At 41.8% G+C, this 27018-nt stretch overlaps 2 protein-coding genes across 7 annotated transcripts in view; one reads left to right on the top strand and one right to left on the bottom strand.

The window, feature by feature from the left end:
• Window positions 1–10279, top strand: part of RMC1 (regulator of MON1-CCZ1) — a 30914-nt gene extending 20635 nt beyond the window's left edge. For 2 of the 4 annotated variants that reach the window (XM_074987287.1, XM_074987290.1), the window contains exons 11-20: window positions 1353–1397; window positions 2010–2063; window positions 2779–2907; window positions 5352–5458; window positions 6448–6567; window positions 6906–6983; window positions 7561–7665; window positions 7776–7844; window positions 8010–8235; window positions 10116–10279. In XM_074987287.1, the coding sequence (XP_074843388.1) occupies window positions 1353–1397; window positions 2010–2063; window positions 2779–2907; window positions 5352–5458; window positions 6448–6567; window positions 6906–6983; window positions 7561–7665; window positions 7776–7844; window positions 8010–8235; window positions 10116–10195 (1013 nt within the window). In that variant the 3' untranslated portion in view covers window positions 10196–10279. The remainder of the gene's footprint in view (window positions 1–1352; window positions 1398–2009; window positions 2064–2778; window positions 2908–5351; window positions 5459–6447; window positions 6568–6905; window positions 6984–7560; window positions 7666–7775; window positions 7845–8009; window positions 8236–10115) is intronic. The other 2 variants (XM_074987289.1, XM_074987288.1) reach the window with 2 other exon arrangements.
• A 146-nt stretch (window positions 10280–10425) lies between these two features.
• Window positions 10426–27018, bottom strand: part of NPC1 (NPC intracellular cholesterol transporter 1) — a 56757-nt gene continuing 40164 nt past the window's right edge. For 2 of the 3 annotated variants that reach the window (XM_074987283.1, XM_074987285.1), the window contains 13 exons: window positions 26437–26619; window positions 25494–25617; window positions 23002–23129; window positions 22766–22906; window positions 21847–21936; window positions 21468–21658; window positions 19782–19897; window positions 18820–18949; window positions 18120–18320; window positions 16541–16772; window positions 14231–14344; window positions 12161–12323; window positions 10426–10780 (listed from right to left, as the gene is read on the bottom strand). In XM_074987283.1, coding sequence (XP_074843384.1) covers window positions 10698–10780; window positions 12161–12323; window positions 14231–14344; window positions 16541–16772; window positions 18120–18320; window positions 18820–18949; window positions 19782–19897; window positions 21468–21658; window positions 21847–21936; window positions 22766–22906; window positions 23002–23129; window positions 25494–25617; window positions 26437–26619 — 1896 coding nt within the window. In that variant the 3' untranslated portion in view covers window positions 10426–10697. The remainder of the gene's footprint in view (window positions 10781–12160; window positions 12324–14230; window positions 14345–16540; window positions 16773–18119; window positions 18321–18819; window positions 18950–19781; window positions 19898–21467; window positions 21659–21846; window positions 21937–22765; window positions 22907–23001; window positions 23130–25493; window positions 25618–26436; window positions 26620–27018) is intronic. The other variant, XM_074987284.1, reaches the window with a different exon arrangement.

Here is a 27018-nt window from a genome sequence, read left to right as displayed (position 1 = left end):
TTAATATTCTATGGCTGTGTCTACACGTGCCCCAAACTTCGAAATGGCCATGCAAATGGCCATTTCGAATTTTACTAATGAAGCGCTGAAATGCATATTCAGCGCTTCATCAGCATGCGGGCGGCAGCCGCGCTTCGAAATTGACGCGCCTTGCCGCCGCGCGGCGCGTCCAGACGGGGCTCCTTTTCGAAAGCACGCCACCTACTTCGAAGTCCCCTTATTCCCGTGAGCTCATGGGAATAAGGGGACTTCGAAGAAGGTGGCGTCCTTTCGAAAAGGAGCCCCGTCAATTTCGAAGCGCCGCTGCCGCCCGCATGCTAATGAAGTGCTGAATATGCATTTCAGCGCTTCATTAGTAAACTTCGAAATGGCCATTTGCATGGCCATTTCGAAGTTTGGGGCACGTGTAGACGTAGCCTATAGCTGTTAACAGTCCCAGATGCTCAGTTCATAGCAGAGGATCAACATAGCAGCATCTGGGTCCTTAATGCTAGTTGTGAGTGGAATAGAAGCTGTTTACGTAAAGATCTTTCCAGCATTGGGATGCTTACACCAGGTCAAATACACAAAGCACCACAGTTATGATTCTTCAAGCAGCGTTAACACACAAGGGCCATGTTAGACTAAAGGATTTTGTATATATTGGAGTGGGATGGAATTGTCTGCTTTAGAGAACTTAGTTCTAACCCATTCCTTTTTCTGAACTCTCAGTAGAAATAGTTGATTCAGATAGAACTGATGTGGCTCTGTGTATGTGTGTGCGCGTGCGTGCATGAACGTGTGCAAACTGAACCACTTTTTTATTAGGATAGGTTATTACATGTTTTCTTTTAACTGAGTTGTGGAATACTTGTGTGTTGTGTTGAAATCATAACTTGCCACATAGTATTGCAAAAAGTCATTGAACTTGTAGCTTGTTGCTTTGATGTATCTGTATGAGTATGAAGCTACATATCACTTAATTTACTGCAAAACTTGCTGCCTCTTGACTCTGCTCCTTCTACCTTCCCACTCTCAAATTGAAAGCTATCCTTTAGTGTGGGTGTTAGACTCCAGCTATTATGAGTAGGTAAGATTTATTAGCTGCTTATTACGTGCATTCTTGTTCATGCAAAAAACTAAACCTCTGTTTTCAAGATACAATTTTAAGGTGACAAAAGCAAGCATGAATCAGGACATTCTACCAACAACTGGGATAATGTATTTGCAGAGTAATGCATTAAGAATGTAACATAAGCTCTTTGTGACTTGAGCTCTTTAGGGGCTGTAATTTGTATAGCATTTAGTAGTACAGAAATCGGACTGTCCTTGGACTTTCTATTTCAGATGTTAACTTTTTCCTCCATGTGTAGGTCCAGCATCCGTGACTAATCAGTCTCCTGTTCCCTGTAAACTCTGTATCCTTTGATTCAATTTTATTTTAGAACTTTGTCCAGCTATAATATGGTTTCTCTAGCTGGAGCATTTCTCTATTTAGAAATAAAGAGAAAAGATGGAATCAGATATTTGTTCTTGCTTGTTGGGCAGGGCTTTTAGTAGGCTTTTTGGTAAAAGAATGGAATACTGGAATGTATCAACAAAACATTAGGAATGTAGCCCCACTCTAATGTGACTAAGACCCTTGTGTTTGGTCGTAGTCTCTCATTTCAGATAAGGCTTTGTGAATTAAATGGTATAAAACTTTTGAAAGCAAAAGTCTGTTACAGCAGTAATACAGTATCAAAGTGCATGTTGTAAGAGGTTTAGAAAAAAAATCCCTTAATGTATTCATTTGAAAATGTCATAGGGAAGTGAGGAAATCATCTTGTGACTGGTTGGTAAGGGATGATAAACAACAAAGAGGACAGTGTTGGAGATCTGAATGAGGCTGCTTGAATTTAGTCCTAATTAGCAACTTCTGAAGGCTTATTTATTTAAACCCATGCTAATATGAGAGATTTTATAAACAGATACACTAGTATCAAAAATAGGGCTGCTGTTTTTATTTAAGAATTTTCGTTAACATTTAGATTCCTCCTCCTGGATTGTCTTTCAGCCCGATATTATAATCAGTGCAAGTGAAGGTAAATTGGATATTAATTCCCATTAATTTTTAGATTAAAGTACAGTACTCTTAATTGCAGTTCCATTATTTTTAGTAGTCTAAATCAGTGGTTCCCAAATTTCTTTCCACCAAGCATCCTTTTGGCATCTGCCTAAATTTTCTGGACCCCTTCCATTTGTGATACAGAAGGTTCATGTTTGTTCTACTGGCTGTTTATTTAAAATATTTTTGTAATTAAAATAAGACTGAAAGGAACCAAAATAAGCAGCCTGCAGTTATTGGACACTATTACAAGTGTTAAACTATCGAAGTAGGAACACTCCCCCACCTTAGAGTGTGATCTCTCTTGCACTGTGCCTGCAGAAACAAAATAGTATCCTCCATGTAACAGACGTGCTTGCTGCAGTATGCTGACTCAAGGCCTGCACCCATATTGGAACTGCACAGGTGCAGGGAACCCCCCACTATGTGAACCACTGATCTAAATGAAAGTTACCCATGTGAATCTCACTAATGAAGCATAACTGAAGGTGATTATAAGCTTGTCACTTATGTAATGAAACATTTGGGTATCTTTAAACAAAAGAGGAAGAATGAGATTTTTGAAGAAGTGTAAAATAATTTGTATGGATATGGAAGACTCATGATTTTTCATGTGTTAAGTCAAAACTTACATAACCTCATTATGTGCATAGTTTTTTGTAAAGCTTAGTGGTTGACTGTTTCAAATCTAGGTTATCTCTGGAATCTGGAGGTGAGACTTGAGCCTGTGATTAACCTTTTGCCAGATAAAGGAAAGCTCATGGATTTTCTTCTCCAGAGAAAGGAATGCAAAACAGTTATTCTATCAGTGTGTTCTCAGAGTAAGTCTTACTCTCACTAGTTGTCTTTTCCATCTCGTTCTTTAGAAGCATTTCAGATCTGCCTTCATACATTATCCTCATTCAAGGCTAGTTTCCCGTTTGTCTTGACATAGCTGTCTTATTTTGTGAACTACCAGGGACTAAAATGGGGGGGAATTCTCTGTACGAGTGACTGTACCACATTGTAAACTGAGTTCCTCATTCATGCTGGTGCCTGTACTGCCCAACGTATAGTAACAGAGGTAGCCGTGTTAAGTCTATCTTGAAACAAAAAAAAAAAAAGTCATAGGACTTTAAAGGCTAACAAAATTTATTCGGTGATGAGCTTTCGTGGGGCAGATCTACTTAGTTTGTCCTGTCTCCAGATCTGAAGTGGGTCTGCCCCACAAAAGCTCATCAAGTTTTCAAAACAAAAAAGCAGTCCAGTAGCACTTTAACAAAATAATTTATTAGGTGAGCTTTTGTGGGACAGACCCACTTCTTCAGATCATAGCCATACCAGAACAGACTCAATATTTAAGGCACAGAGAACCAAAACAGTAATCAAAGTTGACAAATCAGAAAAAAATGAACAAGGTGAGCAAATCAGAGCAGAGGGGTGGGGCAGGGGGAGGAGTCAAGAATTAGATTAAGCCACGTATGCAGATGAGCCCGATAGTGACTCCGAAAATTCCCATCCTGGTTCAAACCATGGATTGTGCAGTACTTTTTATTTGTAAAAGTAACACAGGTAGCAGACAGCTGCAGGGAGGAGGGGAAGGGTGTCACCCCGCCCCCAAACCCACATACCCAGAAACTGCACCATAATCCCAGCATTCCTCGTCAGATTGGATCCTCAGGGCCTCCCTGACAGCATGAGTATCTGGCTGCTCAAACGCATTAGCCAGATGCTCTACCTCTGCACTCCAGCCTCAAGCAAATGCTTCCCCCTTGCTCTCATCCACATTCCCCATAGTCACAATCTGGCACAGCAACCATGATTGAATTCCTTGTGTGTCTGCAGCAGCAATGTCCCAGCAGTAGACTTCCCCACTCCAAACTGCTTGGTGACCAAGCAGTAGCAATCATGGGTAGTCAGCTTCCACAGACCAATGGCAACGTGTTTCTCCCAAGAGACAGCAGCTCTCATATGGGTGTCCTTGAGTTGCAGTTCTGGGGGCAACTGAGCACAGTGCTCAAGGAAGGTGGCTTTATGCATCCTGAAATTCTGTACCCACCAGTCATCATCACTGGTCTGCAGTACAGTGTGATCCCACCACTTGGTGCTGGTCTTCCTGGCCCGGAAGCAACAGTCCATAGTGCTCAGGCTGTGACAGAGCAAGAAGAATGTTTTCCATTCTGACACAGTGGGCTGCAAGGAGGTTGCAGCTCTGATCTTCCTCATGTTTGTCATCCTCCTTTTCCTCCTCTGACCAGTTGTTGAGAGAGTACATTATTGTGTGTGCTGCAAACATCTGCTGTGTCCCATTAAAGACGAGTGATTGCACTGCTGCCAAATCTTGTTCTTGCAATGCAGGCTCCATGGCTGCTTCCCTGCAGCACTTTGAAATGGAACAGAAAGAAACAGGAAACTAGAGGGAGAGATTCAGGAAGAAAAAAGTGGCTCATGGGACAACTTCCTGATTCCCAGAATATTTTGTGTTTCCCGGTAAAATCCTACAAAGCCTAGGGAGGCCAGGCATGATGGGATACACACCCAAAATGCAGTGCTCTGACTTCTGAATAGGGCTCTGCACTGTGTATGCTCATTTTGAAAGTGCTCTTGCTGCATGGGCGCACTATTAAGTAGAAATAAGTTATTCCTGAAAAGCCTTGTAGCGTAGACATACCCTGTGTGCCCATGCTTGAAAAATGTATGAGTCTGGTTCCTTCTTTGAATCTACTTTTTGATTTCACCAAGTGAAACTTCACATCCTGGCAAGATGTTTGCATTTCAGTTAAGCATGGTCCACACTTAGATCTAGCTTTGACCCCCCTGAATACTCCTGTTCCCTTTAATAATTTTCCTCCCATCCCTGAGAGGAATAGTGTTGCCCACTATGGATGGCTGTAGGCAATTTGCTAATCAGCTGGATGACACTGGGCTCTCTCCTGGGTGTCCACCCAGGTGCTTGGTTTACAGGGAACACTGCTGAGCACCAGTTAACCTCCAGCATAGACATGGCTACTACCACTTGGGGAGATGTGGATTTCCTACATAGACAGAAAAATGTCATCTTGAGGTGGCATAGCTGTATCACTCAGACATAACCTTAGTGTCAAAGGAAAAGGGAATTTAGGATGTTTATGGGTCAGTTGAGCTTACCCTGCTGGGATAATAAGCACTTCCTGGATGTAACATCTTGCAGATGGGCTGTAGTGAAACATTACTGGAGTATATATTCTAGTAGCAAGAGATGGACTACTTTATCAGTATCTTGTCTTTTATGACTATTGTCTTTCAGTGCTAAGTGAACCAAACAGGGGTACATTGGCTGTGATTGCTACTGTTTTTGATAAACTCAATCATGAGTATAAAAAGTACTTGGAAGCAGAGCAGAGTTATACCATGGTAAGTAACCTGCATCGGTAGCTATGTAGTAGACCAGTGAATTTCAAAAAATCCTTACCCTTGTGGTTATCACAGGCTGTCTAGATTAGAGCAGTTTGTCAACAGAAGTTTTTGTCAGAAGGTATCTTCCGACAAAACTTGTGTTGACAGGTCACATCTAGGCTGCCAAACAGATTGTAAGGGCAGTCGGCTCTGTCAGCATGTGGCCAGACTGCCTGGTTGCGCTCTCGACAAAATGGCCAATGGGAAGCACAGCAGACAAGGCTGCTTGGTGTCCCAGAAGCCCTGTGTCGATAGAAGGCTCCCTGGAATGTTTAGACTAGATTTCTGTTGACAGAGGCATTATGCCTCATGGGAGCGGGATGAGACTGTTGACAAAAGTGCTGTGTTCTATTGATACGTCAACAGAACGCCTTGGGAATTTGGCGCTCCCCAGGTTTTGTCAACAAAACCAACTAATGTAGACATAGATACAGTGATAAACTGAAGTCATTTAACCATAGCAAGTGCCTCTTCCCCAGTGCAGGCATACAGAACTTCAGCTTCACAGCATAACTCTTCTTATATATACTGTTACAAAACCAAGACTCTAAGTTTTTAAAGCACAAATCAGAAAATTTAATCAGCTTTTGGTTGCACTCGAGTATTTCTGGTGGAGCTAGTGAGTAACCAATGGGAATAACCTACACAACAACAAAGCACCAGTTTACGTCGTACTTAAGTATATTATGGAGTAGATAGTTCTGTACAAAGTGCTACCAAAATTTGTCTTGCTGAATAAAGCGAAAGACTTATTATACAGTAGCTGTTGGCTGAAGAATATTTTTCAATGTTTTAACAGCATTTTACCTTTAGAGCAGAGTCGGGTCTGGTGCAAGGCTAATACATACTAAATTACTTAACTCAGTCTATGTACATAAAGCTTACTCAGCACGAAATAGCTTCCTCTTATAAGACCATTCATTTATCTTCCTTCTATCTTGTTGTAGGTGGTAGAAGCAGGCCAGAGCCGAAGCAATCCCCCTCTGAAACGACCAGTTCGTACCCAAGCAGTAATTGATCAATCTGACATGTACACACACGTTCTGTCAGTATTTACTGAAAAGAAGGTTAGTAAAGAACCTTAACTTGTACTTGCGAACAATCAAGTACAAAGAACTGATATTGCTAGACAGGAAAATTTTCAGAAGAGGTGTGGTACATGGTGGTATGGAGAAACTGATATTTACTTCAGTTCTTCTGAAGGACACCAGCTGTCTTAAGTAAGACTCGTTGAATATTAAAACTATGTGGAGTGAAAGGAAAGCAGGGTGGTCTAGTGTGTGCTGGGTCAGAAACAGTGATTTTTGACAGTATCGGACATGAGAGTCTGGGCTAATCTATTAATCAGTAGACAAATTGCCACTTCAGGATTTTAACTACCATAATTTTTCCTGTTGCTGCATAGGAAGCACCTCACAAGTTCACTATAGCAGTGTTGATGGAATACATTCGCTCTCTTAACCAGTTCCAGATTGCAGTTCAGGTAAAGTCCCTCAAACCTTAAGACAGGACAGTGCTGCTCATGCTTTTAAATCCTTTTTCAAGACAAGGAGAAAAGTGGAATAGAGGTGGGAGATAAGGGGCTCTTTAGGTTCTAGTTGTCAGTCCAAAAATAGTCTTTCAAAAAGCAGGAGGAAGAATCAGCAAGAGGGTAGGAGGAGAAGTGTCTCTGAACTTAGCCGTAAGGGCCCTGTCTCTTAATAGCTACCCTAAAACTTATGATTCTAAGGCTGCTTTCAGTACAATTTCAGGGCATGCAGATTAAGCAGAAGCATGAAATGAAAATAAATGCACCTTTTCTATTGTCAAGCAAAGATGGCAGCCTTTTCTTAATTATTTGAGCTACAGTCTGAAGTTTCCTTCAGTCTTTTGAGCCACGCTGCCAGCATTTAACCAGGACTAGGAAGAAGTTAGTGTGCAAACTAAGTCTCATGTATGTTTCTAACAAAAATCTTATTCAGTTCCACCTTCTAGAAGACCTTGAAACCCGAAAAACAACTTGATGACTTGATACTTAGTCAAACTTTTTTAGAGCTTTTCCCTGTCTCTTGCCTCCTCAGCATTATTTATATGAACTGGTCATTAAAACACTTGTTCAGCACAACCTGTTCTACACGCTTCATCAGTTCTTGCAGTACCATGTGCTAAGTGACTCAAAGCCATTGGTATGTATGTTAATACAGATACCATGATAGCTGCTTTTGGATTAAGTGAACAATTTAAAAGGGTAATAAAAGTACTAGTTCAAAAAGTTGGTCTATTGCTACTGTTTCAGGCTTGTCTGCTGTTGTCTCTTGAGAGCATTTACCCACCCGCACATCAGTTGTCTCTGGATATGTTGAAGGTAAGAGTGTGTAAATAAATGCATTAAATCACCTGAATGTGGGATTACAGGTAGACAACAGGAACCCTGCTGTACTTAAAATGAGGCTGCATTACTGTACTAAATCTGATTTTCTGTGGCGATCATTTTATGGCTTTAATTTTATCTTGTTAATTGGCTTTGCAGAGACTTTCTACAGCAAATGATGAAATAGTAGAGGTTCTGTTGTCCAAGCACCAGGTGTTGGCTGCCTTGAGATTCATCAGAAGTATTGGAGGACATGACAGTGTTTCTGCCCGAAAGTTCCTTGATGCAGCAAAGCAGGCAGATGACGACATGCTTTTTTATACCATATTCAGGTTCTTTGAACAAAGAAATCAGAGGCTACGAGGGAACCCCAATTTCACCCCAGGTAAAAAGATGGCATAAAAATTGAATTAAGTTGGACCTATTTTACGTCTGCTAGGTTGCATCCGACTTTTATTGTAAGGTGCGGAGTTAGTAGTATCCAGCTCAACAGGTTTGGTCTTGGCTCACGGTAGAGCGCTAAAATATCTAATAGTTCATTATCCGTTTATGAAAAGGGCTTTTGAGGGCATGGCTTTAGCTTCAGAAGTTAACAAAAGATGTCTAGGTGGAGATGGTACAGGTTAGAACTAATATTCCAGTTTATCTGTACATGCTGCAAGCAGTCAGGGTGTTGTGGGTTATCCCAACAATATATAAAATTCCAGTTATATAGGTAGACACCACTGAAGCATCTGGAAAACAAGCAATCTATTAACCCTTTAATTTATAAATATCTTGGGTTTGCAGCTTGTAACCTCAAACTAATGTGAAAGTCAAGCAGTTTTACCTCCTACAAAACATTAAACTGCTTCTTATGTTCGATTTAGTGCTGGGAGAGTTATGTCTTGATTAGGATCACACCGGGTAGTGTGTTCAGCACTGGAGTTTTTGAACATTAGCTAATTGCTGTAAAGCAGTGGGGTCTGAGTAGGCCTTTAATTGCCTTTCTACACTAGGAAAATGTGCTGAAGATTTCATTATCTTGCTGAGGTGGACAGCTTCCACTTGTGCTCCCAGCACTGAAGTTACAGCTAACATTACCTTAAAAAAAAAAAAAATCCCAGATTTTAGTATGCAGATTCTGGTAGGGTTTAGGTTATGAAAGAGTGCAAAAGCCTGAACAGATACATGACATGACATCTCCTCAGCACTTTAATGTGAATCAGTGGCAGGAGTCTAATCATGAAAGCCTATAGCCAAATATTTCAAGCAAGAAATGAGTAAACTTAAGATGGTAGTGCTTACCTGTTGTGCCTGCTATGGGTACATGGTACAGGGAGGTCAGAGCCCAGCCCAGGTGGACTAAAACTAGCCATTGAGACATAGGCTTACCACTCAAGTATGGACCCAGGTCATCAGCCAGACTTGTACTCAACAGCTGCTGTATCCCCTTCTGCTGAAACTACAACATATCTGTCAGTATAGGTTGGGACTCACACCACTTGCAGGATAGACATCCTTTAAGACAGCAGATAGTGCTTAAATTTTCAGCAAAGCAGTCTTTGTATCCCCTACAGGTGTTGATTTCTGTGTCAGCCCATAAAGCAAAAAGTCATACCAAGGTATAAACAAACAACCCCTAAGTTTATTAGAAACATTTGTTAGGCTCTCCAGTAACCTTCCCTGGATGTCATGTTTACAAAAATGTGCATACAGAACAATCGTTCAAAAATAATTAAAGCAAACATCAACCTAAAACAATTTGAAACTTAACCCCGCTGTCTCAAAGTTGATGTCAACCCTCTTGGCTTTCTCATTCTTCTTGTGTGAATTTGAATTAGTGACTAACACAATTTTGGACTCCTAAGGTAACAGACACAGCCTAAACCCAAAACAAAGTAACAGGACTATTTTCATTTAATTGTTCGTGTATTTCCCTTAGCAGTTACTGCAAAATTTGTGCTCCATGTACTTCTAGCAGTTTTCACTGCAGGCAATCCTAAACAGTCTCACCAAGGTGGAAAAAGTACCATTAAAAGCTAAAGAAGCTGACAGATTTCCACTTAAAGCTGTTCAACTGACAGGCCTTTAAATGGAAGTTCTCTGCTTCTACTGAAAAAGCTAAAAACACATGCAAGCAAAGCTGAGACAGCTGCAATGTAGGAAAAGAGCTGAACACCAGTATCAGTGCAGTTGATTTTTTTCTGAATTTTAGTATCACCCCAATTGTTTTAGCACAAAACCCTGTTACATTGTCCCTAAACCTTTTATCCCATCTTGTAGGAGAACATTGTGAAGAACACGTCAACTTCTTTAAGCAGACTTTTGGAGAACATGCTCTTATGAAGCCAACAGCTTTCTGAATGTATACTGTTTTCATACAAAATGTATAATTTATTGCAGTTATGAATCTGAATGACAAATTTTATAATAAAGTATATACAGAGCATTGTGGCAAATATTAGTAAACTATTACACAGCTTTGAATGATGGCTTGTTTTTCCCCTAAAATTAGAGCCAAAAATTGCATTGAGTTGCATTTAAAAGTAGTGTCAGTGGTTTGGCAGTCCATTCTCATACACACGTCACCTTGCAGTGGCTGGAAAAACTTTCAACTTCTCAGAGATGCAGTCTCTCAAAATAGAGATCCAGTTAATACATCTAGTTTAGTAATACTAGTCCATGAGTCACTTGTTCATTTCCTGAGCTTAAGTTTTATGTCCAAAGTCACTTTATCCTGTGGTTGGAGCGTAAGTTTACCAGTGGTTGCAGTGTGATAGTCATAGAATGTTGCTGCAGTTCAGTCTTAGGCTGAATGGGGCCTAAGCCATAGTTCATAAAGTCCACTGAACACTGTTAAAAGGGCTAGAAGTGGAGGAGTCTCTCTCGTTCTGTACCTCGGTATCTTTCTTGTGCAGCATGAGTTTTAGCTTTATTTACTGATGGGCCTAAGTAAAAAGAGAAAGTTACATTTTGAAATCCTTCTTCAGTAATGGGGCCAGCATTGTGTTAGTCAGTGCCAAACTGGTGGAGTATCTGCTTTCCAGTTGAGTAATTCCTCTAAAAGAAAGAGCTTTCCTGAAGAATATTCCTTCCAAGTAGTTAGCGTTAATGTTTAAAATGAGGTGGCTTTACCCTCTGTCTACACTGGCCCCAGAACTTTAAAAGGGGCATGATAATGAACCTAATTGAAATATGCACCTCATTACCATAATGGCAGCCACAGGACTTCCAGAGTGCCATTTTTGATCATGCATGGCTCATCTACATGGGGTCCTTTCGAAAGGATCCTGCACACTTTGAAATCCCTCTATTCCTATAACCAAATAAGAATAAGGGGATTTCAGAGTGTGCACGGTCCTTTCCAAAAGGACCACTTTCAAAGTGCTGTGGCTACCATTATGCTAATGAGCAGCACCTCATTAGCATCTTTCAATTAGGTTCTTTATCATGCCCCTTTCAAAGTTCTGGGGCTAGTGTTAGACATAGGCTGTATGTCAAAAAAAATTTTTTTAGAAGATTATTCAGCACAGCTGCTACAGACCAGTTATTTACTTTCATAATACAAAGCATGGACTTGAGAGATAAACAGGTATAAAAAGCAGCAATTGAATTAAGTATTCTTCATTTAACAGCTGTTTGTTTACTGATGAGACAGCTCTTTGACAGTGATCATTTCTGTGCCACAGGGTAGTGGAAGGATACATGGACTGCATCTACACTTGCATTTCTCTTTCAAAAGAGGCATGCAAATAAGAGAGATTCACATCTGCCACCCTCATTTGCATATCCTTTCAAAAGAAGAGCAGTGTGGACATGGCTCTTTTGAAAGTAAACCCCTTCTTCCCATAAAAAGAGGGTTCACTTTCAGGAGCTGCAGCTATGCAGCTTTCGAAAGGATATGCAAATAGGGCAGATATGTAAATCTGTACCTTATTTGCATACCTCTTTCAAAAGAGGAATGCAAGTGTAGCTGCAGCCTCAAAGATAGAACGGAAGATGTACTGGGACATCAAAAAGGGAGACTAAGCAAGTGGAGTTTAGCAGTCCAGGGGTGTACCCAGAAGGTATGCCACTGTATTTGCAGATTTCTGAAAAGGGAGGGAAAGTCTTCTCTAAACAGTAGTAATACATAATTACTACAAACTAAGTTATTACAAAACAAAAAAAACACTAGGGATCCTTGTAGTGTCTCCCAAATACACTGTCAGCTGCTGAGAGACTGGTTTTAGAGACAGTTGAGGGCTCCTTTTCTCACTGAGTGAAAGGGATAATTAGCAGAAAAGATTTATTTAAAATCCATCTTTACTTGTCAAATGTATTCTTACCTATGTAACTAAGCAGAACAGGAAGAAATATTAATCCGTGTGTAGCTCCAAGCACCACCATGGCTAGATACATCCTGAAGTAGAAGATCTGAAAGATTTGGGATTTGGAGAAGAACAACACAACTATTCCTCCAAATTTTGTCAAAGTGATACCACTGAAAACCTAGTAATAGAAGTTAAAAATAACTCATTTTGCAGGAAAGCATGCGTTTCTTGCTTATTCAATAACAAAACAGTAAGTAGGAAGGAATACTTGTCGGAAGCTTAAATATTGCAATATTCCTTGAAAGTACAATCATCCCTTGTGCTACATGTGGCCGGGGTCTATCTAACAAGAGAGGAAGAAGAATAGGGATGTAGCTAAATTAAGTTCATTCAAAACAGGGTAATAAAAATCAAAAAAGAAAATGAGACCAAAAAAGAATCTACTTGGAAACCCCCTGGCTAAAAAATGCCTCTGTAACACTACCTCCTTCTCCCACCCCACCTCCACCCTTTATGTAGATGTTAAAGGAACAAGAAGCTAGAAGGGGAAGTTCTGATTTGGCTAAAAATGTTTTCTGAGTGTTTCACTTCCAATATGATAGGGGGCAAGGATCATAGGAAGGTTTTAATTAATTATATCATGCCCACTTGATTTTAATTTCAGGAGCTTAAAATATATGCCTCTACTAGCCCCTACATCCCTTCAAAGGAGCATCTTCATTAGGAGGAAAAAAGATTCCCCCTTCCCTCCCCCGGTTTATCTTGATTTGCTAATAGGCGAGGAAACAATAGCCTTGTCTTCACTGAAATTTTACATTGTGTTATTCTGTGGATGTGACTTCACTGCAGGTATGTCATTCAGATTCTTTTTTGGATGTTGTCCCCAACCCGACCCAACGTCAACGATGCTTCCAATCAAGGCTAGATAACTAAAGCCCAAGTGAAGCTTGCAGTCAAGTTAACAACTTGTCCATATTGTAAGTGAGGACACAGGCTAGCACTATAGTGTTGTCTTCTATTGCCACTGCCACAATTCCCTTTGCATATTCAGGACAGATGATTTCTCACACAACTTCACTGGCAAAGAGCCAAAGTTGCTCAGATTACTGCAGTGCTAAAAACATGTTCCCAGAAGTCCTCAAAGACTCACATGGAGGAATGTGCCACCAATGAAACACTCAGGTATGGCTTTGCTATAAGGCTGATCCCCACCCTAAATAACTACAGAACCCAAAAAAGTATGTTCATTTAGCTCAGTGCAGGCTTTACTCAAGCTTTAGGTTAACGCAGTCCTATTTCTGGTTGCAAGCACCACCAAAGGTTAACTACATTAAAATGGGTCTAAAAGAATGCCAGAGTTGGAATGGTGCAATTTGGAGTTTGGTATACCTGCTGCCAAATACCTGAGCCAATAAACTGACAAGCATTTGTTAAAATTACAGATGATGATTCAGCCCTAAGGGGTCAGATTACAAAAACTTTCTAAAGTCCATTGTAAGTATCACAATTTACAATCAAATCAGAAGATATAGGCCTGAAAACAAGGTATATAACAAACCTAGAATCAGAAAAGGAATTAAAACTGACGATTATAAATGGTTAATTATTGCACAACAACAGTACATGATAAAATTGATCCTACAACATAAGCATGTGGTAACATGGTAACTTCCTGTTGATCAGTGTTGCAGTGATAGGAAACACTGAACTTGTTCTTTAAATTATCTGTACAACAAAGAGAACATATTACAGGTTGTACCTCTCTTGTCCAGCACCCTCTGGCCCTGACCCACGCTGAATTGAGAGAATTTGCTGGACCCTGGGAGGTCAGTATTGTCTAGCAGCATTACCCACACTTCCAATTGCTTACTGGGCTCTTAGACACTTTGGGCTAAACAACAGCACAAACACAGAGCCAGGACTGGCAGCTGTCAACAAACAGTGTGGGACCCCAGGAAACTTGGCTACACCCATGATATATGTGGTCATCCAGTTAACTAAAATCATGCTGGATTACAGATGTTGCCAGATGAGTGTGCTGGACTAGACAGGTTCAACCTGTACTAAAACAGAACAGCTACTTACAGAACTGCCCATATGGGAGAGCGCTTCTTCTGCTCGCTCTAATCGGCTACCCTTGGTACTAACAGTAAATGCTCTTGTGACATGACTGCAGAACTCCACTGAGATACCACAGCTCTGAAAGTAAGAAAAGATAGTTAAATTCCTGTTACCAAATCATCACTGCAGCCCTCCCGATGAAGCACCTGAGAGGCTATAAAATTACTGTCCAAGATGCTTAAGTATTTTGACTCTTTGTCTATTAAACAATTTGTCTTAAACTGGGTTCAATGAGACTCTGCCTCTTATGTAAAGGGCACAAAACTATTGACTTGAGAAACGGCCTAGTGATTGGTAATCATTGACTTGGGGTGGTGGAAAGACACAATTCTTTGATGCATTCTCATGCAGTGGGGGGCAACCAATGGCCCATGGGCCTCCTGTGGACCATCAGAGTTCTGTGTGGCCATGGGATTGTTTACCATTGCTCATGTGCAGGGTTGCCAGATTGTGTCTGCATCAAAAAATTCAAAATTACCCCTCCCCCAGTAGCACTTTCTTCCGAGAGTTACATTCTAAGTGTGCATCTTTTGCTTTTAAGTTCTTCCTTCCACTGTACATTTAATTAACTCCTTCAGCAGCATTCTGGAGCATGGTGAGGAGGAAATGAGCTGTGCTTATATTGTTCATGGCTGTGTGGTTCTCACTTGCCAATACAACAGTGAATAAAGCCAAGTTGGTTTACCAGTCTTCCACTACTTTTCTACCTACTTCTCTTACAGCCACTGTTCAGCATGACAGTAAACTCTTTTGATTTTATGGACCCCAATTTAGTGGGCTTCAGAAACAATGGACATCTGCCAGCCCTTCCCCACCTCCCCACCCCTCAGGTGTTCCCAAGTCTGCTTAATCAGTGCCTGTAGAATCATAAATCCCCCTCCACTGGCCAAAAAAGTAAGGCAGCTTACTGGAGCCACTGCCTCTAGCCACCAAATCCTCACTCACCACTTGGACACTAGCCTCCAGGGATACCAGGTGCGCCGCCCCCCCCCGACCGGAGGTGGGGCATGTACATGGGAAGACAGCACTTGTATACACACCCCACCCCGGGGTGGGAGGAGCACATGATGGCACCCACAGCGGCTCTACTCTGGGTAGCTCCAGCCCCGTAGTAGGTCCAGCAACTCCAGCTAGGGTGGTTCTGGCGAGTCAGCATTTATTTATTTAGGCAGGGTGGGGGGAGTGGGGAAGGGAAGTTTAACAGATACCCCTCCACCCCACTAGTCAGTTGAATTGAGGGTTTACTGTGCAGTGCCAGTTGCCCTTTTGAAGCCTGCTTTTAAAAGATCTCCTAACAAAATCACCAAAGGCCAAACAAAACTGGAGCTTCAAAAACACAGCTCTTGGTATCTGCCCAACCTCTAATGAGCTACGGCTAGAATCCTGAAATGGTTCTTCAAAGCCTACACTAATTTTTTTATTCATTCTTATTCCATCGCTCTACCACCTGTATTAGTGATGTTTCTGTATCCTTTATCTTAGATTGGCCACAGGTATTTTTACCCCGGTTCAGTATCTGTATTGCTCCTAGTGTGCACAGATCTATTCTACAAAGACATCAATTGGGAAAAATGATAATTATGCACCGATTAACAGTGTAAATACAACATGGCCTGTGCATGCACACAGAAGACCAGGTCTAGATGAAGTATGCATCTACTGTTACTAGTGGAATGATGGCAAAGTTAATGAAGATACAATACAGCCACGCATTGTTCTGTGTGCATGCATGCTGCCTGTAACAAAAAAGATGGTGCATCCTCGCACTGTGCAGTTACCTTTCTAACAGTATTTCTACAATAAGGGACGTTGCAATTTTTCTAAAGTGCAATATAAAAGATTAGCCTTTTCACTGCTGCCAGAATGGCTCTTGAGGCTTTGTCCACACTAAAGCTTATGCCAGCATAATTTACATCACTCCAGGGTATGAATAAATCAGCCCCAAGTGACATACTCTAGACCCACATAAGTACTGATGTGGCTAGCACTATGTCTCCGCCACCATAGCTTCTGCCACTCACAGGTGCTTAAGTGGGGAAAGCTCTCTCCTATCACTTTCGAGCAGCTACATAGAGCGTTTACAACAGCACAACTGTGCCACTGTAAACTCTATAGTGCAGCCATGCCCTGAGCAAACTATTAAGGAAACAGACATTAAGCTACAATTGTAAGGCTGTACAAGATAACTTTAGTCACAGACTTCAGGACATGCTCTGGATGGTACTTTTGGACTGACAACATTAAAGCCTCTTTAAAAACACATTCACTCCTTACCATGACAAGGTTAACCAATGAAACAGCATTCAGGTTTATGCCCCAAAGCCACATAATTCCAAACATGTTGACTAGTATCATAGCAATGGTAATGGATACCATCACAGCAGCCCACACTTCAAAGCCAAGCAACAGAGTCGTCACCAAGAATATCGATCCCAGGGAGATGCAAAGGTTAAAGATGGAGTCGTATACAATTGTCATGTATTGTTCATAAAAGACATAAAACACACTGTGGAAAGAAGAGAGAGTTAGCCATCTATTTGGTTAAAAGTAGGAGGTGATTCTTGGTCACATAAGTGTGCATCACCGAGGTTTGTACAAAGTCTTGTATATCTAATAAGGACTGGTCTACCCTGAAAAGTTAGAGCAGCATTGCTGCAGCGTTCAGGGGCATGAAAATCCGCACCCGAGAGACAGCTGAGCTGACGTAAACCTGGGCATAGACAACAGTATGATAACAGTAAGAATTCTCCCATCAGCCTCAGTGATTAACTACAGCTACGAAAAAACCACTGCCATCAGTGTACCAAGTGCCTGCACTGAAGCACAACAGCTGCACCACTGTAGCATTTTAAACTTAAAGATGACAAGAGAAGACTAGAGGGCCAAGACTAAGAAAAGTTTGGCTTCTTTAATCCTGGGGAACTGTTTTCCTTCACTTTTTAAATTTAAAAACAGGGCAGTAACAAAAACAAAATCTCAAACACAGATAATAGACTGACCCTTAAACTACACTTAATGAAACATTAATATTGCTAGGGAATTGAAGATTCTTTAAAAGTTTAAAGATGGCAAAAGAGTCATAGGAGTGAGTTTTACTGCAAAATGTTGATTCTGGTTTCATCAGCAGTTTTGAAGGGATCTGAGGAGCAAGTAAGTTCTCATCAAAGCATTTAGAATTTGGCTTTTCTTTGTTTTGTAACTAAGGAAAGAGTCCTCACCATTTGGAAAAAAAATGTCTGGAGAGAGGGTCAGGAAAGTTAGCTGACAGTAACATTTAGCCAGCAAGAATTTAGAGCATTGAATCACGTGCTTTTAAAAAGTTGAGTAAAAATATCATAAAAGGAGTTGGGAGTAGCAGAAGATGAAATGAATAGTGACACCACAGGAAAAGCCTGAAGACCACGCAACAAGTTCCTGAACAGATGTTCAGCCCTACACAGATTCAAATAGGAAAAAGAAAAGCAGAGGGCACATGGCTGACAAGAAATGATGGGGCAAGAACTAGACACAAATGATTGCTGCAGATAGAAGACTAATGTTGTCTTTATGACTGTGGGATAGACTGGAAGAATCACTGGCAGGAGTTAGCTGGAAATAGACTGGCTCCCAATGGTTTTGGTAAAACCCTGGGCCCAGAGGTTCTCAAACTGACCTAACACCATGCACTGGTACTCGCTTTGACATAGTCTTTCCTGATTTCCATCAGCTAAACAATAGTAAACTACTTAAAGATCCTTCCTCAGCTCTCAATACTTAACAGCCAGCCAACATGTACCTTCTCCTGCACCCATGACTTCTGTCCAAAAAAGTTACTATACATGCATTCCTAGGTAGAAAAAAAATCCACATATACCTGTAAGGGAACACACGGTAATTCTTTTCTTTGATGCCCATGGTTTCAGTAATGTTATCTGCTATGAGCCGTGCTTTTTTCATGGCATCAATGAAGTCAGCTGAGGTTTTTAGCACTGTATGATATGTCATAAAGTAGGTAGCTCCAACAGCAGAATTATTGTTAATGAAGTTGACTGCAGCACTGTATGCAGCATGTCCTCTATAAATGAAGTGCAACTGAATTACTTTATAAACAAGCAACAACAGGATCAGTCACCCCCAATGAGAAATCCTGATTCTTGGCACTGCAATGTAACAAAGAACAGAGGAATCCAATTCTGCAACTCTTACAAGTCATGAGTTATATAGTGTTATCAGAAGATATACCTCAAACACAAAATAGCACCCCCCCACCCCTTCCAAAAGATCACTTAAGTATGATTTTCTAGACAAGATAATTAGGACCAAAGCAAATTGGATCCTTAATGGGGGGGGTGGGGAGAAGGGTTGGCTCATTTAACTGAAAACAGTACATTTTTCTCTTTCCATGACAACAAGATCTGCTGCTTTTAAGGAGTCTGTTTCTAAAATGAAGTGTGGCCAGAGGCTTGGGTGATGGGTATACATTTCACAAATATGAACAAGTATCACTAGTACTTCATATTTCATCTGCTAATTTTCAACAGAAATTAAACTGATTCAGTCTATTGCCCACTTACCCTTTTCCACATTTAGGATTAGGGTTATCAGACAAGAACATTGGCAAAAATTTCATGAAATCTTCTCCCTGCGGCCTCCGCTTGCCTTCTTGGGTCAGTGGACGGCAACGTATGCAGGATACATCGACAACTTGGGGGGGGAGAAAAGCACTCACTTAATATCAGCCAGAAAACAAGGGTATGTATACAGGCTGTTGTACTATACTCAGTTTTAGCTCAGTGACCTGAAGGGCTCCTCCAACCCAAAAAGAATCAATTCTTAAGCTGCTAGAAAATGTAGTGTGTGTGTATACACACACACACACACACACACCCAGATAGAGCAAGAACACTAATTATAAGAATAATTTATATATAAGACATCCTTATTTACTCTATCCAGAGAGAAGACCCAAACATACAGCACCAAGTTGCATATTTCTGCATCAAATGAACCTATTCTTTGTGTTTGGGATTTCTGTTTTATTAGATAAGACCAGCCCAATAAAAAGGCTAGCCACAAGTGTCACTGATCTCCATGTTCTGTATTCAGTACCATACAAAAGATCCCAGCACACAAGGCACAGTGCATGGAATTCATTCAACTAATGCAATTTTCAAGTCATGAGGAAAAATAAAACTGCTGATTGCATTAACTTGATCTCATAAGGATTCAAGGGCTCATTAAGCTAATTAGTTATTTTGGGAACAGTGTTGTCCAAAAAGGTAACTTCAAAGAACACAGAATTTGAACATTTAAACCAAATTAAAATTTACTCTTTCCAGAAACAGCAGTAATTATGGAATGAGGAAGTATTTCAAAATACTACACCTCAGCCAAATAAGGGTTGCACAACGCAAGTTGAATGCCATGATGTTAAACAAGAGGGCAGATTCAAGTCCTTGTTCAGAATATATTTGAAAATCGTTTTTTAAATCTGAATAAAGCAAAACCAGAAACATAAAGGCAAATACAAGAGTACCAGAAGCATTGCAAAACCGGCCAGTAGAGTTGTAGACTCTGCAGCAGGAAGATTGTGGTTTAACCCAATCAAAATAATCATCAATCCATGAAGACGGGGGAAAGCCTATTCTTGTGCTGAAAAACAACAGAAACAAGACCAAATCAATAGCCGTTTTAAGTGACACAGAGCCCTAATTCTTGCATTTCTTAAAACAGTGTTTGACTTCACAACTTGAGAGTTCCTTTAACTTAGGAAATTACACGCAAACCAGGTTTCTTTAAAAACAAAAACTAACCACCTTTGCGATAGTCATACCCAGGTGGTTCAGTGTCAGGATGGGAACTTAGACCCACAGCCCAGCCCCCTGCCACTTGAGCCAAGGGAAGCAGTGGGTTATCTTTCATGTGGACCAGCACTACAGGTGGGTGAGAAATTTCAGTACTGTATTGCGGGGAGGAACAGGGGATCTTGGCTTCCATTTCAGGTTCTAGAGGGGAGCGTGTTGTAGTGGCACTTAATGTGCTCTCCCCCATCCCAGTACTATCTCTTCCCCTAACTCTCGCTCCTCATCCTAGCCTGCTGACCGAGCCAGTCCCTGTCTCACCCACTCCAAAACTCATCCCAGTCCCTCTGGTTCAAGGCTCCCTGTCTAAACCCCAGTGTCCCCTCTCAGGCTCCTCATCCCAGCCTTCCTACCTCTGCTGGGCTTCTCATCTGATCTTAGCCTCTCCCCAACCCAGTTTCACTTTTCTTCCTCCCAGTACTAGTCTCTCTGCCTGGCCAGTCCTGTCTCTCCCCTGCCTGCAAGCTCCCAGTCCCAATCAACTCCCTCCACCCCACATCAGTGATTCTCCACCAGTGGTGCATACCCACAGGGAAACAAGAGGTCTGCCAGCAATACTCCAACTGATCTAGACCAGTGTTTCACAAGAGGTTACAGAACAGGTTGTTGGGGACAGGTTCGGGGCAACTGCCTGGGGCACCACACCACAGGGGGACCTGCAAAACTACGTTACGTACTTCAGCCCCTGGCTGCAGAAATCAGGCTTCAGACTCCTGCAAGCAGCAGTCTGGAAAGGCTGACAACCACCATCACCAGATCTCTCCTGCCCACTCTGCATTTGAAATCAGGCCACTTCCCCCTTCATCTTGCCTAGGCACTAGCAGATAAGTCAAGGTCACAGGAGAAAAAAATCCTCTCTCTCTCTCTGCCTAGCACTATGCAAACCAGAAGCAACAATTGCAGGGAAAAACCTCAGCCCCTGCTGTCACAAGCTAAGTACAAATGGAATCTTTGGAGAACTTAAGCTGTCAGGATATAACAAGTCTAACTAAGCATGTCTTAACTTGGCCATATATGGGTATAGTTTTTCATGGAACCAACAAAATGGCACATCCTTGACACCAAAGCAAACTCCTCACAAAATTTCAAGTCCCTATTTCAAAACACTGTAGTTGGAGAAATTTCTTTTAAAACAAGTATTTCCCCCAGTCTTGTTTTGGAAACCTGCTGAACCATTTTCGCTCAAGTGTTCCAAAAAGTTCAGTACCAGGCAGGATCCCAGCAAGAAAAAGTTCAGCCCAAACATTTGGCAAACTTTTAAGCAACTGAAACAGGAAGTGCTCCTTGTAATAAGATGTGCTGGGTAATTTTAGCTACAATAGTTGCTCTAGAGACCAGCAAGAGAAAAATGCTGCACTTACTAGTTGTCAATCTCTGCTGCACTGAAGATCTGCTGCACGAGCGAATTGTTATTACATCCCACTCCACCACATACCATGTTCTGCCCCACCAAAGAGCTGTAGTTGTGCCCTTCTTCTAGGACAAAATACACAGGGGGACCTGCATGCAGGTATTTGCTGAGATAATTGAAGTAATCCAATACATACGAGTCCTTAAAAAAGAAAACATGGAGTTAAAGCTCTGAAACAACTCAATCTGTCGATTGTTCTCATCTGCACTGTGTTAATGCTGAGGAATCACAACATAACAACTTTTGTCTAGTCCTGTTATGTAGCATGTTTCAATTATTTGGCACTGATTAAATCATTCCGTTCCACAAAAAATTAAACAAACACTTACATCGGGCATTGAAAGAGACTGATCCAAGCCAATCTCTACTTTGTGAACAACTGCTATACTGAATGACAAAATGCCCACAAACAGCGATATCTGTAAGAAATGACAAGAACAATTATAAAGATTTCTCCAGCCCTATACAGTGGTCCCATGCCTTTATACTCCTTATTTTAGCAAATCAATCATCCATCGTATTTCTACCATGCAGTAAACCTCCAGAATAAGTATGCCATTTGGCACTAGTAGTATGCCAGTGGCAAATCACGAAGAGTCATTGTCACCTCGCCGAGAAAGGTACCATCAGAATTCAAAATACACTACAGGTTGAGCCTCTCTAAAAAGGGCACATGCTAGTTACAGGACCAGAGAGCCCCAGCGGCAGGGTATCTGGTGACAGGAGGACCAGCAGCTGGTGCCAAGAGTGGAGCTGGGCTGGGGGGGTGACAGTATTGGCCTCCCCTGCTCTGGCAAACTCCCTCATTTGGGACTGGACAGGTCCCAGGGGTGCCAGACCCAGGAGGTCCATCCTGTACTATATTACTGACTCAAGAACACTGGCTGCTTACAGAGTTAACCATATCACAGAAACAATCAGAAATAAATTAAACTGAATATTAATTTCTTTAAGTCAGTGGAAGTCTTTCTGTTGCGTTTAAAGAGATGTTCACCCAAGTATCCAAATCCACAGGAAAAACGTTTTATTTTATTTTACTTTCACTTGCTTAAAAAAAAAAACAACCCCAAATATCTATTACTAAATACTTAAACAAGTAATTTAAGTGCAAAAAAATTTTTTTGGTGGGGAAGGAGTATTGCAAAAATTAAACAATAGTTCTGCCTTTAAGACAATTCCGAATTTTCTTGGATGATTTTTATTTGGTGCAAGGTTTTGTTTGTCTGTTTTGGGTGAAGGTGTACCTACCACAATTGGTCGCATCCAGTCCTTCAGCAAATATGGAGAATAGAAGTCTTTGAAAAACAAGAACAAGAGGCTCTCAGAGTGCTGGGCTCTACTTTCTTCTTCCCCACATTTAATACAACACAAAATATCCATTTGATTTTTCTGGAAAATAATAAGAATCAGAAACATATTAATTTAATACAACCACCACCAATATCATGTAACAATATATGGAACTGGAATTACAGTAAACTCACCTCTTGTCGCTTAACGTCCAACCCCAAGAGACTTACAAAGCAGGTAATCTGGAGAAGAAAGTCTATGAACACAGCCATTCCAGCAAAAAGAGAGAAAGTGCGGACAGCAGGCATGGTAGACAAAGTCCCTGGGGGGTGGGGAAAGAGGGTTGGGGAGGGGGAAGAAAAAAAAAAAAAAAGGTTCAGGATACAAGCTCTGTCCCAATCACCACATTATACAGACAGCCTGACTCACTAGTGTTTTGGTGCAGCCCTAGGCCTGATTTGCCAGTACAAGGCCTCCCTAATGCCATTGGTTGATTTTCCCAGAACGGGTAAGTACAGGAGCTGCTAAGACACATCTATGCCAACCACGCCTCTCCACCACTGTGGATGCTGTGCGGATATATTACTAGGAGATACTGGAAACTCCAAAGTGTAGCTGCATCTACACTAGCAAGTTCTTTGGAAACATTTTTCAAAGAAGGGGGCTCTTTCGAAAGAGCTGATGGACCGTCTACACATAAAAAGCATTTTCAAAAGTAAATCAAAACACTGTGGGGCTCCTTTCAAAAATCACTCTTCCTGTTTCAGGAAGAGCGCCCCCTTTCGAAAGCTTCTTTCCAAAGAAAACGCATGTAGACACTCTGCAGGGCCTTTCTTTTGACAGAACTTCATTTTTGATCCCTGGCCCGTTCTTTTGAAAGAGCTGGGGGGCTGTGTGGATGCTCTTTCAAAAGAGCAGTTCAGTCTTTTGATCCGCTTTTTTGTGTGTGGATGCACTCTGTAGATCTCTGTAGTGTAGACGTAGCCTATATGTTTGTAGTTGTACCAAAATAGGGCTTGGAATATTCCATTATGCCAGTGAAAACATTCCTGTTATAGTGCTGGAGAGTGCTATGCATTATGCCAGACTGTGGAGTTTTTGATAAGAAGCAATGTTTAAGTTCTTTAAGACTGACTTCTAAACTCCTTATTCTTGTCTCTCCACTCCCCCATCAAACTATATATCTAGCTAAACAGTTTCTGCAGAGGGAGATTTTGTAGCTTCTATTTCTAAGTCTACTATGTTTTGTAAGTGCAACCATGGGCAAGTCACTTTGCCTCATGTGCACAGCAGTCTCTCCGACCTCACAGAGGTGGGGTTAGATTTATTTCACCCTTAGGGCATGTTTTCACCACCCACTGGATCAACAGGCAGCGATCGATCCAGCAGGGGTTGATTTATTGCATCTAGTAAAGACACGATAAAATTGACCGCTGAGTGCTCTCCTGTTGACTCAGGTACTCCACCAGAATAAGAAGAACCAAGTGAGTCGACAGGACAGGAGAGCATCAGCTGTCTGCATCCCACCATGAAAATACTGCAGTGATTAGAGCTAAGTATGTCTATTTTAGCTACATTGTTCACATAGCTGAATATTCGCATAACTTCGCTCAACGGACCACAGTAGCGCAGAGCAGGCCTTAGTAGAGAGCTTTTAGTCCCCCAGATACACTTCAGGCAATAGGCCCACCAACAGGGAGGACAACTGCCCCAATTCAAAGCAGCCTGTGGCTCCCAGCCACTGCAACTGCAACTCAAAGCAGCCCATGGCTCCCAGGCACTGCACTTGCTACTGAAGCAGCTGGGAGTAGGGTGACCGTCCATCCCATTTTTTCCAGAGCAGTCCCTTATTTAAGCTGTCTCACAGGTGTCCTGACTAAGAAAATATGAAAAATTATCTTGTATTTTGCAGGGCTCCTGTTCCCTGGCACCCGGTGTCTTGGGGCAGATCCTCCCCTGCCAGGGAGCTCCTCCACTGGGTGGCTGCCCTGTACCTTGTGGCAGCAGCTCCTGCTGCAGGGGAGCCCCTCTGTAGGACAGCTGCCCCATTCCCTGGCATCCTATGGTGATAGCTCCCGCTGCTGGGAAACTCCACAACGGGGCAGCTGCCTTGTTCCCTGGTGCCCTACACTTAGGGGAGGCAGCTCCTGCTGCCAGGGAGCCTCTCCACAGGTCGACTACCTCATCCCCCAGCCTCCTATGCCTTCATTCCGTCCTCTCCCCTCCACCAAGAGGCTTTGGAACACCCCTCCTCCAGGGCGTTCTGGACCCCGCCCATCCTCTACTCCCCTTCTTCCCCAGTGCCTCACCACTGGAGGCTGCAGAGCCCCCATCACCAAGGAATCCTGACATGGGATAGCACATTCGCCCCTCTTCCCAGAGACTGGTGTCCTGTATTTGCCACAGAGCAATGTGGTCACTTTTAAAGGTCACATTTAAAGGCCCTAGCTCCTTTGAATCACTGGTGGAGTGATGAGCCAGGCACTCCATACTACTCTGATGGCCGGAGGGGGGTGCAGTCCAGACATTGCTGAGGGCTGGCTATCCCCAGCCCTCTGGCTGTCAGCCCCACTGTTAGGCAATACAGCAAGTATTGTTACTCGGTTAAACATTGTACAAAGAGTGATGCAAGACTGTATACAAACAGGTACAGTACACTACCTTAAAACACAGAAAATAAACCTACATTTTTTACCTAAGAAAAATGCCACCGTCTCTGAAAAAGATGAGAGCAATATACTAGGAGCCACATCTCCTAGGATTCTGCCGATCTGCTTATCCAGAGTTTCACCTGGAAGACGCTCATCTCTCTGTATAAGGAAATGTAATTCACTCATGAGGGATTACAGAAGCATTTCAGAAAAACTTCTCAGAAGTATAACTTGACATGCTTTTTGTGCCTTTTATGTTTTTATAGCCAATCAGTGCTACTGAAGTGTGCCATAGGAACAGCAGCTTGCTTTTTACCCACAGCATAAGCCACAGAGCCTGAGCAGCTGCAGCATGGGCTTCCCTACATTGCTCTAGAAGTGCATTTCAACTAAAACCTAGAAGGCCCATACAGATAAAAGGATAATTCAGTCTCACATTCAAATGCCTGGTCTTTGACACATGCCACAAGGGGGCCAATTGTTTTTGGTGGGTTTTTGGAGACAAACTGTTGGCTAAGAAATGGATTAACCACCACAGTTTATAAAGAACACAGTCCTCATGCTCAGTATTATACAGAAATGCTACTGCAGCCCCATAATCTAACTCATATACAGTTTTCCCAAGATGACAGTAAAATGTGAGAGATGGTGAACTCTTTCACCACTGATTGCCATGAGGCCATGAACTGTATCTGCCTATAATTTATAGTTCATTTTAAAACAATAAAATGAGTAATCCTTCCAAAAGCAAAGAGTTGCTTTAGCAACATTCTTTACATTGGAAAGCTGCACGTCACTAAATATCAATCCTGGTTATCACCATGGCTCTTTTTCCCCAAATCAAGTCTCAGAACAAACCTCATCCTGAGAGGCGCTAGGCACCTTCAACAACTGAGTTTAGCAGAAGGGAAGTTTGGAGGCCCGATGGTAGGAGCTAATATAGTACATTCATGTTATGAGAATTAGAAAGCTTAATACCTGAAACGTCTGAACTATAATGAAGATGTTGTCTACGCCAACAGCCAGCACCAAAAATGGAATGACTTCAATAACAATTAGCGTAAGTGGGATTCCAAAATAGCTGAAGATGCCCAGAGAACATACAATTGAACTCAATACAATCAGGATGCCTGCAATGCCCAGAGAAATTTTTGAATCCACCTGACAAATGAAACAGAACACAAACTGTAATTAAAATATACCTGTCAAAGATATTCCGGTCTCCCATTCTTGCAGTGAAATCTTATTTGTCCAATAAAATATATAGTTTTACTAATTGCACTGAGGCTGCCTTCAGCACAGTCCCCTTCATACATTCAAGGTTAAATTATTCGAAACTGAAGAATAAAGCTGCCTCTAATTTGACAAGTCTTGGTTCAGCAATGACTCAAAGATGATGGAAGAAAGGAGATGAAGTGGGATTCTGATTTCCCAGTTCCTCCTCTTTTAACCTTTATAGGACTAGATGACTTCTTGAGGTCTTTTCCAGGACTATGATTCTTAGAAAAAGAGATGCTTCTGTAACCCAGAGCACTTTGGTACAAGAGAAATAAACAATAG

The sequence above is a fragment of the Carettochelys insculpta genome, chromosome 2 (genome assembly GCF_033958435.1).
Source record: "Carettochelys insculpta isolate YL-2023 chromosome 2, ASM3395843v1, whole genome shotgun sequence".
Lineage (NCBI taxonomy): Eukaryota > Metazoa > Chordata > Testudines > Carettochelyidae > Carettochelys > Carettochelys insculpta.
This window is presented reverse-complemented; position numbering and strand designations above follow the sequence as displayed.